General features: G+C 33.7%; 1 protein-coding gene across 1 annotated transcript in view; it reads left to right on the top strand.

Moving 5' to 3' along the window:
- Positions 1 to 10,796, top strand: part of BIRC6 (baculoviral IAP repeat containing 6) — a 241,875-nt gene that overhangs the window by 62,699 nt on the left and 168,380 nt on the right. Inside the window, 9 exon segments of the mRNA XM_036873943.1 lie at positions 1,052 to 1,277; positions 3,115 to 3,275; positions 4,301 to 4,432; positions 4,915 to 5,046; positions 7,105 to 7,283; positions 8,261 to 8,394; positions 8,745 to 8,906; positions 8,997 to 9,128; positions 9,810 to 9,907. Coding sequence (XP_036729838.1) covers positions 1,052 to 1,277; positions 3,115 to 3,275; positions 4,301 to 4,432; positions 4,915 to 5,046; positions 7,105 to 7,283; positions 8,261 to 8,394; positions 8,745 to 8,906; positions 8,997 to 9,128; positions 9,810 to 9,907 — 1,356 coding nt within the window.

Here is a 10,796-nt window from a genome sequence, read left to right as displayed (position 1 = left end):
ATGTCTCTTGCTATGTATAATTAGACTTGATTGTCTTGATTAACTACACAAGTTGGTTTAAAAAGCTAACATATTGAATGTTTTCATATTTTATAGGGTATTGGTGTAATAAGAGTTTTCATATAAATTCCATAAAAATACTATTTAGTAAAGATGAATTAGATTATAAAGAAATAGCTAAAGAAGGAGCATTGATATGCTGTTAATGTTTACAAACAACATTTAATACAGTTTCAGTCAGATTTTTAAAAGCTCTAAGCTTTGAGGAAAATTGTAATTTGAAGTACACTTGTAATAATTTTATAGAATGCAGTGTAGACTTTCTTTGTGAAACTATTCTAAACTTACCAGATTTCATATTTTAGTCTTTTTTAAAAGTTATTTTTGTTAATTGGAATAAGAACAACAGTTTTTCAGCTTTGTCCTATGTTAGGCATTTCACAGATGTGAATACATATATTTGTAAAAGCAAACTAATCTCTCTGAAGCAGGTTGTTACTCTTATAATACTGGTATGTATACAAGGTATTCTTAACTACCCCAGAAGTGGAAAAAATGCTGTTTAAGCTTTTGGTTTGTAAGTATTTGTTTGCCGTCAGTATAGCTTTGACTTCTTAAAAATTACTTTTTAATAGAGTAAAAAGGGGCAGATATTATGTGCTTGCAGATGTTTAGCATTTTGTTTTGTAAATAACAAAGTGTAAAAGTTAATTATTGATCTGATGTAAGTCAGGCTTGCATTTCAGCACCACTACTTCTGTTGCCCTTGTTAACCTGGTGCTCATTAAAGCTCAGTCAGGGCTCTTCTAACAGGTTGAGTTTAGGTTTCTCCAATAAGTACCCTTTCTATAATTTAAAATATTCAAGATGGATTTTTCTTAATGCTAGTTATGTAGTCAGGGCTAGTTACTTTAGTTGTATATAGGTATCTGAGCCTACGTTATTAACTTTGAGGCTATTTGGTGAATGTTGTAATTGACTAGACAAAAAACATGGATTAAAACTTCTTTTTTTAAAATCTATTTCAAATTCTACATTCACTATTGTTAAGGAGTTGATTTATTGGTGGACCAGCCATTTACCCTTGACATCTTGACGTCTCTAGTGGAGCTAACTCGCTTTGAGACTTTGACTCCACGGTTTTCAGCTACTGTTCCTCCATGCTGGGTAGAAGTGCAGCAAGAACAGCAGCAAAGGAGGCATCCTCAGCACTTGCATCAGCAGCATCATGGAGATGCTGCTCAGCATACTAGAACTTGGAAACTACAGACTGACAGGTAAAACGTTCTTCCAAGTTCATCTTCTATATTTGTTAGAGACAACATAGAATTATTATATATGATACTCTTTCTCTTAACTTTTGCATATTAACAGCTTTGTTTCTTTCATTTGTCACCTTAATTTTAGAAATTCCTATATTCTTAGTTGTAGGATAAAACGCTAAGAGTAATCCATCATTGCGGTTAGTTTGTTAAATAAATTTGTGGATTGTGTGACTAAATATTTAAATGTTTGTTTTGTGTAGGTACTTTTTTTTTTTAATATGAGTTTTCCTTTTTTCTGTTTTTTTAAAAATTTTTATTGGCGTATAGTTGATTTACAATGTTGTGTTAGTTTCAGGTATACAGCAAAGTAAATCAGTTATACATATACAAATATCCACTCTTTTTTTAGATTCTTTTCCATTCAGACCATTACAGAGTACTGAGTAGAGTTCCCTGTGCTATGCAGTGGGTTCTTATTAGTTATCTGTTTTATATATAGTAGTGTGTATTTGTCAATCCCAATCTCCCAATTGTGCAGGTACTTTTGAAGGCACTAATAATATGGCTTTCATGGAATTTACATTCTGGTGGGGATAGACAGACAGTAGCAGATATCTACTATGTCATATAGTCATAAAAGCTCTGAAACATGTTAAAACAGTATGGTGATAGAATAGTTGTTAGGTGTGTACATGTGTGTGAGAGTGAGAGAAGGAGAGAAAATATGTGTAATATTTTTTATATAAGGGCCCTCAGAAAGGCCTCCATGAAGACATTAATTTGGAGACAGTAGCAAGTACAGAGACCCTGAGAAGTATGTTTTATGAATTTTAGGAAGAGCAAGGACACTACTATTGGAGTGCAGTGAACATGGAGGAGAGTGGCAGGAGGTGAGATCAAAGGAAATAGTTGGTAGCCAGATCATGACCATCTTTATAGTCCATAGTGAGACTTTTATGTTGAGTGAGATGGGAAGATGTTAGATGGTTTTGGATATAGAAATGATGCGATATAATTTATATATTAGAAGGATACATTAAGACTACTGTGTTGATAGTAGATTATGAGTGGTTGTGGTGTGTGTATTGGGGGGAAGTGATAGAAGCAAGGATTCTAACTTGATTGCTATTGTGGTAATTCAGGTAATTATGGTGGTGTTGATGGTAACTTGGACCATGATGATAGTTGATGGAGGAAGTGAGAAGAGTGGTCACATGTAGTTTGGAGGTAGAAGGAATAGTGTATGCTAATGTACTGAGCATCTGGTGTGAGTGAGAATAGTTAAGGATGACTCTAATGTTTTGGATTGATCTAACTGAAAAATGGAATTTCTTTTTACTGATATTGAAGTTGGTTATCAAGTAATTTGGGTTTATTTATGATAAGTTTGAGATACCTGGTAGGCATTTGGATATGAATCTGGAATTTAGTGGAGTTTTATTTTTCAGCATATATGTAGAATTTAAAATCAGAGAATGGACATGTATAAGATATACAAAAAGTTCTTATTTTAAAATACAAATTCCTGTGACCCCACTCTTAGATTCAGGGTGGGGCCCATGAATCTGCACATAATTCTGATACACAGTAGCTCACACTTAGAGGAACAAGGGCTTTTTGGAATGTACAGTTCCCAAGGCAGGTAGAGACTCCTAAGGGAAGATTATTCATTGCCCTAAGTTTAATCTTTCTCAATAGAACTGCTTATCTTCTCTCCTGATCCGACTGAGAAGCACTAAGTTTTGTTGGAGGCAGCAAATCAGAGTACGAAAGGTGATATTAGTGGTAAGATGGTTATGGCTGAAGAAAGATTTTCGCATTATTTATTATTTTCTCCCTTACTTGACAGCAACAGCTGGGATGAACACGTTTTTGAATTGGTTCTGCCTAAAGCTTGTATGGTTGGACATGTGGACTTCAAATTTGTTTTGAACTCAAACATCACGAATATTCCACAGATACAAGTGACACTACTGAAAAATAAAGCTCCAGGCTTAGGGAAAGTCAATGGTAAGAATGGATTAAATTTTACATTTGAAGATTTTATCTTGTAGTTGGTTTCTTAAAAAAACGAATTTTCAACTTGGCTGTCTAGGTTTGACGTCCCTCCTTGCCCCCCCGACCCCTGTGCTATTTTCCTTCTTTACTTTCTGTGGTTCTATTTAGAAAAGTTAATCCAGAGAACATTTAAGAGCTTTTCAGTAACTCATTGTTGTTCAGACTTGCATAAACTTGAGTAGTTTAATTATGGTTCTTGGGAAATGCAGTTAGTTCCTTTGTGAGTTAGTTTCACTTTTAGCATTACTAGACTTACACATTTCTCTTCCTAAGAGGAGACTTGATTGGGAAAAGAGCTTTGTTATGGAGTCACATATTCTTTTAAGGTTATTAGTAAAACCCAGAATGTAATGCCAGATATATATTCATCTTTATCTTTCTTACAAGTTCTGAATTTGATATATTGAGTTATTAAAATAGATTGTACATACTTGGCATATTGGAAACTAGATGTTATTTCTCAGTGTTTTCTTCTTAATAGGATAATTTAAAAAACTGGGGATAATTTAAGAGTAAAATGGCTACTTCACACCAGGGGTAAAAATATTGAAACCTGAAAAATTCCCTATTTTACAAATATGTATGTATGTGTTTGTGTATATATGTGTGTTTGTATACATATGTGTGTTTTTGTGTGTGTGTGTATTATTTTGAATCATGACAGACTCTGATGTAATTGGGATAGGACTTAGGTGTTGGTATTTTCAAAAGTCTACATGTGCGGTATTGTGTAGCCTAGGGTAAGAATTCTTAGTTTAGTTGCCAGCAGATTATTTCTTCAGGTGAATATCCACCATTAAAAGAGAGAAGAGTGTATGAAACAATTGAGTCTAATTTTCTTCTTCTCCTAACAACCATTTTAGCATCTGTGATAAAAATCACTGCAGTTCCCAGTTTAACAGAGAATTTTAGAATTTTAGGCACATAAATCATTGATATTAAGCAAAATTAAGTTTACTAATATTTTTATCCTCTAGAAACAGCAGTAGATAGGCAGATCACCTTTCCTTTGTCTCCAGCTCTTAACATTGAAGTGGAACAAAATGGGAAACCGTCCCTGGTTGATTTGAATGAAGAAATGCAGCACATGGATGTAGAGGAATCACAGTGTGAGTTAAATTATAGAGCTGTTGTCCATGACAGTAAAAGGAGTAGTGATCCAAATGCATCATGTTGGGCAAAGATTTCCTTATGGCTTGCAAAAACATGGTTTTAAGAACACAGTTAAAAATAACCTATAATTCTGCTTTGGCAGTATGCTTTAACTTTCAGCTCATCTTTGTGAACACAGCTGCACTAATACTTGCATTCTTGTTTTTTAATATCTTGAGATTTGAAATCATGTCATGGTTCTATAATTTTTTTTTTAATCAAGGTGAATGTAAATAATATGGGAGTGGAAAAGCAACATAATATATCAGATAATTGATTATAGTTCCTTAGCATGATAGTGAATTCTTTTTTGAACACATTCAAATATGGAATTTTGTGTGGTGCTGTTACATGTAAATGGGATGGATATTTGCTTATTAAATATTACATTTTAAATTATAAGCTAATTTAAAAGAAAAATGTGTATTTTTCTTTTTAGGTCTTAGATTATGTCCATTTTTAGAAGATCACAAAGAAGACATTCTGTGTGGGCCAGTATGGCTTGCTAGTGGCCTTGATCTATCAGGGCATGCTGGGATGTTGACGTTAACAAGCCCCAAACTTGTTAAAGGTGAAGTAACATATTTTACAAAAGCAGAATAAATAATCTCACAATTGTAAAAGTTGATTAGAAAAAACTGATTTCAGAAAAGTAAGGTATTGTTTTTTGGGGGACTTTTCATTAGTGATTCCATCGGTTTCCTGGTAGCTGAGGTAATTTCCTCTCATAAGTGATTATTGTTATGTGAAACTTCAGATCCTACTTTCTGTGTCTTGAAGGTCTCACTGCTTTTTAAAAAAGCATAAAGAAGATGAAGGTAGGATGACTTAGCATGACATACAGAATTCTTCAAATAACCAGACATCATGGTCTGGCATGTTTGCCTTTTCCATCAATTTAAAGTCCTGTGTCTTCAGAGTGTTGTATATTGTTATAATATCTTCTCTTATGGGATTTTTATAGAGGAGTTTTGAAAGTATCAGATGTAATGATCTGAGTGTCTTAAGCACAAATTTTAATCAATGTATATTTTATATCTTATATCTGTAAGCTATTAGATATTGCAGTAGTAGGACATTTATTTCATCTTTGTATCTCAGGGGTGAATAAAAAAAGCCAACAAATGAGACACTTACCTTGATTGTTAAAGTAAAATTGGAGGTGGATAAGGTGTGGAGATCCTTCCCTAAACCAAGAAAATATCTGACCACCTAAGTAACAACTATTTTAATTTGTGTACATTCCCTTCATAATGTTTGCCCCCATTCACACATCTACCTTTAGTTGCAGACATAGTATATACACAAGTTTGAATATACTCCCTTGACTACATCTTATTCATTCATTCATTAACTTTATGAGACCCTATGATGTGTTAGGCCACATACTGGGTTACAGTGGTGAGCAAAACTAATAACATCTCTTCTCTCATATTGCTGAGAGTATAAGTTAATTTTGTTGAATGAGAGTGTGAAACTGAAAATTTTACATGAAAATTAAAATGTTGGCTTTGACAAAATTGGGGATAAAATTATATAACATGTATTTCAAAAGACTCAATAATGTAAAAGTGTTAATTTTCCCAGAATTTAGTAGAAATGACTATTCTTCCCATCAAATTCCTAAAACTTTGAACTAGAGAAAATGATTGCTAAATTTTTGCAGATGAATAAAAGGATGATATTGGCCAGAGACATTTAGAAAGAGAAGATTGAGAAGGAGGGTCTTATTAGATTCTAGAACCTAGAATAATGCAGCAATAAGAAGAATGTAACAGTGTGGCGCTAGCACAGTAGGCAGACAGATCAGTGGAAAACAACAAAAGTAGCCTTTGTAATTACAGAAGGATTTCATACCTGCTTAGGCAACAATCAGCTTATGGTTTGCTCATGGGTATATTAGTTTGAGGGTATTTTTGCAATAAATTTTACATATAGATTGTATAGTATGATCTCAACTTAGTTAAAACCATATAAAATTGAAGCTAGTGATAAACAACAACCAATATTTATCTAGTGCTTCCTTTGTGCCATGCAGTTATAAGTGCTTCAGTTACCTTTGAGGTAGGTACTATTATTATTCTCATTTACTTTTGAAGAAACTGAACCATGGAGAGGTTAATTTGTCACATGCCTAATAAAATGGCAGAACCATTATCAAAGCCAGGTAGTGGCTCCAAAGCCTGTGCTTTTTCAACTGTAACACTATAATGCTTATGTGTATGTGTGCGTTCACATATGTATGTGTGTGCATGCGTGCATTAAAGGGCTGGATGGATACACACATGACACATCATTATCTTTGGGCGGTGCTTTAATGACAGTTTTTTCTTTGTGTTTTTCTGTAGTTCACAAAATTTCTGTTATTAAAATGAATAACTTCTTTGATTGGGATAAAACATGCCAGGTGTCAAAACTTTCTTACGCTGTTCATATAACTCCTGTGCTTTTTGTTCTTTTGCTACCAAAGGTTATTTAGCCATATTGTATGCAAACAGTGTAATTCGAAAATTCTGGCCAAGTGTATTTTTCTTTCTGTGGAGTTAATTTAACTTGCTCTGGGAAGACAAAAAACAATTTGATTTTTTGGTGATTGAATAATTTATCCCCTTCTGTACCACTCCTCTAGGTATGGCAGGAGGAAAATATCGTTCATTTTTAATCCATGTCAAGGCAGTGAATGAAAGAGGAACAGATGAGATCTGTAATGGTGGTATACGTCCTGTAGTAAGACTTCCATCCCTAAAACACCAGAGTAACAAGGGCTATTCACTTGCTTCACTCTTGGCAAAAGTTGCAGCAGGCAAGGTATGAAACAGTATCATTTTGAACTGTAACATGCTGTTTTAAACATGGTGGTTGAGATTTGACACACTGTTAGAAGTAGTATGGCCCATAATTGATTTATCAGTAGACACTTTGTATTTTTTCTGCAGCAAATTAAAAAAATATAATCAAGGAGAAAATATTTGAATTAACTTTAAGCCAACTACCTAGCTTATATAAAGTACATTCAGTAGGGAATAATTGTTAGCACGTACTTCCCTTTATAATTATTCTTAGTGCCTTGGGTGTGAGAGTTTGTTTCTCTGCCCTCTACTGATAATGCACCACTTTTTTTTTTTTTTTTGTAAACATTTGGGAGACTGTAGGAACAGAAGTTGAGAAGTGATTTTAGAGATGTATCTTAATTTTCATGGTTCATTTTCTACAACTAGCTATATATCATGCAGTTTCTTCATACTTGTTTGATCTTGGACTTTCCTGAACTCTGGAGATTTTGTTTCTCTATCATCATTATTCATAAGCAACAATAGCAGTATCAGTAACACCAATCATCTTATATTTGTATAGGTCTTCCAGTTTTTCAAGGACTTCTGTGTACTTTATCTGATTTAATCCTCAAAATAACTCTGAGATAGGCAGAGCAGGTGTTATTACCTCCATTTTTTCGTGTTGAAAGTGAGTGAACCTTAGAGATTGGGGAGCTGGCATATCTTGTAGAGCTGTAGCTGGGACTTAGACTCAAGACTTTGGCTTTGTAATCTTAACTCATTGGGTTATTACCTTTAAACAGTGACTATGTCTTTCTTTCTTTCCCTGTTACAATTCTGGGCTAAATTAGTCATTTACTGAATATGAGGGTGAAAGCTGTCATTTTAATTTGAGATTTATGTTTTGATAGCCATAATTCAGTTACATTCTTTTATTTACAGACTTTAATAGTAAATAATTTTTTTGTTTCATTTGTTTGTTCATGCAGTTACTTATTTTTGTATGTTTAGGAAAAATCCTCTAATGTTAAGAATGAAAATGCAAGTGGCACCCGTAAATCCGAAAACCTCCGGGGCTGTGACTTACTTCAAGAAGTCTCAGTCACCATCCGAAGATTTAAGAAAACTTCAATTTCTAAGGAAAGGTAATCTCATTTTCTTCTACTATTCTTAAAGTAATAGGAGTACAAAGGAAGAATTCCAATAAATATACGAAAATACAGAAAAGTTTTAAATCCTAACTTTTACTTGAAAATTTTTATTTGCTTTTCATTTCTCTTAAGGACTTATCTCAGTGATGGTATATACTGTCTTTCCACTTCACTGGTTCATCCCTGGTGTCCTTATAGTGCTTGGGAATTTTCAAAAGTTCTTTTTTAAAATTGTGATAGTAATGATTTCAAATGAAACATTATATGTCCAACCAGTTTGAAATAGCTTTAGTTTTAACTTTTCTATTTCGGTTGTTAATGTGTTTATATTTTCTTTTTTGTAGAGTGCAACGATGTGCCATGTTACAGTTTTCAGAATTTCATGAGAAACTTCTTAACACTTTGTGTAGAAAAGCAGATGATGGCCAAATCACAGAACATGCCCAGAGCCTTGTGTTAGATATTCTTTGTTGGTTAGCTGGAGTACATTCAAATGGACCTGGAAGGTTAGTAAGATTTTATTTACCACAGATTGCCCTTTGGATGTTATGATTGGAAGTTCAAGATGAGCCTAAACATCTGCTATTGTTTTGCAGCTCAAAGGAAGGAAATGAGAGCCTGCTTTCAAAAACACGAAAATGTCTTTTAGACATTGTACGTGTTTGCTTCTTTGAGGCAGGACGCAGCATAGCCCATAAGTGTGCACGATTTCTAGCCTTGTGTATCAGGTTGGTCTTTTTTTAAGTTGAAAATATACTTTGTAGGTGCACCTGCAGTTTGGCAGGTGATACCTTGTCTATAGTGTTATTTGGTCCCTGTTGAATATATGTATAACTTAAGAGGATTTTCAAAAGTTGATGAGGATTATTGAGATTCTAAGAAAAAATTCGGGGTTTTTTGGGCAAAATGTCATGTTAAATAAATCTAGTAATAAAAGAATTCTACTAGGCTTCTCTGCCTATTAGGAAGACTTTGGGGAGTTTGGTAAGGGGATCCGTTCCCGCACTTTCACTCCTGCTGTCCCTGATTGTCTTTGGCTTGTTCATCTGAGGCCTTGTTCCCAGTTACATAATAATTTTACCAGACTTATTTGTAGTGTTATGCAGATCATTTTCTCTAAACCCTGAAACTATCTAGGAAGTGTTTAAAAGCTAATAGTCTATATTGACTATACCTGCTTGTTAGCCCTTTTTGGTAAAAAAAAAAAAAGAGTGGTTTAATGCGTTACAAAGACCCTTAGTATAATCAATCCCTACTATCTTTCTGCATGTCTATAGGGCTTTAAGGCAGATTTTCTTTCAATATGTATGAACACATTTTAAAGATTTTAAAAGTACTACACCATGTTTAGAGTTGGATTTAGACCTTGAGTAATGTATTTAAATTTTTTCTTTTAAAATTTTTTTCAGTAATGGCAAATGTGACCCATGTCAACCAGGATTTGGATCTGTTCTGTTGAAGGCCTTACTTGATAATATGTCGGTCTTACCCGCAGCAGCAACTGGTGGTATGTGAAATTAGTTCAATCACAAATAGCTGTAGCCTTAGGAAATATCTCACAGTATGCTTGGGGTTGTGTAGTAACTTTCTTTTTCTTCTCAATTAGTTTTCTTTTTTTCTGTAGCTTATCTGTTTTTTAAGGGGTTTTAAATTGTGATTGGGTAGGCAGATACTCTCTGTTCGATAATATTTTTAGGAAAAAGTTAATGGGAGATTTAAGTAAATAACCAGGTCATCTCAATTCATACATTTTCTGTACTTCATTAAAATAATTGAGTTGCTTGGTTGTTCACAAACTAAAATGTCAGTAAGTGCCAGAGAGATGACATAAATAAGAAGAATGGTTCATACACATATTGTGTGAGAATGGTAGGGTCTGTGGCAAACTCTGATTCCCTAAAAGGAGCCAGTGGGTTGTGTTTTTTTTTACAGCACCTAAAGACTGTGGAAATGCCATTCAAGAATGAATGTAGTTATCAGGTAGGAATTTACTATGAAGGGCTACTGATTTGTCCTTTACCTAGTGTTAGTTTTTTGTAGACATTTCTCACAGTCTTTTATTTTATAAATAACCATTCAACAAGTTATCTCAGTGAGATAAACATATTCCACAAGGATTTGATCTTGGTGGTATACCAGAAAAAAAGCTTGCTCAAAGTTAGTTGATAAATGGTGATTTTATCAATACCTTAATTTAGACAAAGAGTCTGTTTATATTTACCTTGAACATATATTGACTAAAACTGTGAACTGTTTGTTATATAGAGTAGAATGTTTTGGACTTGGTTGCTCACTTTAATAGTCTCTGGTGTTTAAAACAGTTTCTTGAGGATAGTGTTAGAGGTAGGGTGCTTAAATTATGGAGTGTATTTAGTTAGATATCTCAAGTTAGAGTC

Source organism: Balaenoptera musculus, chromosome 13 (genome assembly GCF_009873245.2).
Source record: "Balaenoptera musculus isolate JJ_BM4_2016_0621 chromosome 13, mBalMus1.pri.v3, whole genome shotgun sequence".
Lineage (NCBI taxonomy): Eukaryota > Metazoa > Chordata > Mammalia > Artiodactyla > Balaenopteridae > Balaenoptera > Balaenoptera musculus.
Note: the sequence above shows the minus strand (reverse complement) of the source record. Positions and strands in the feature narration are given on the sequence as shown.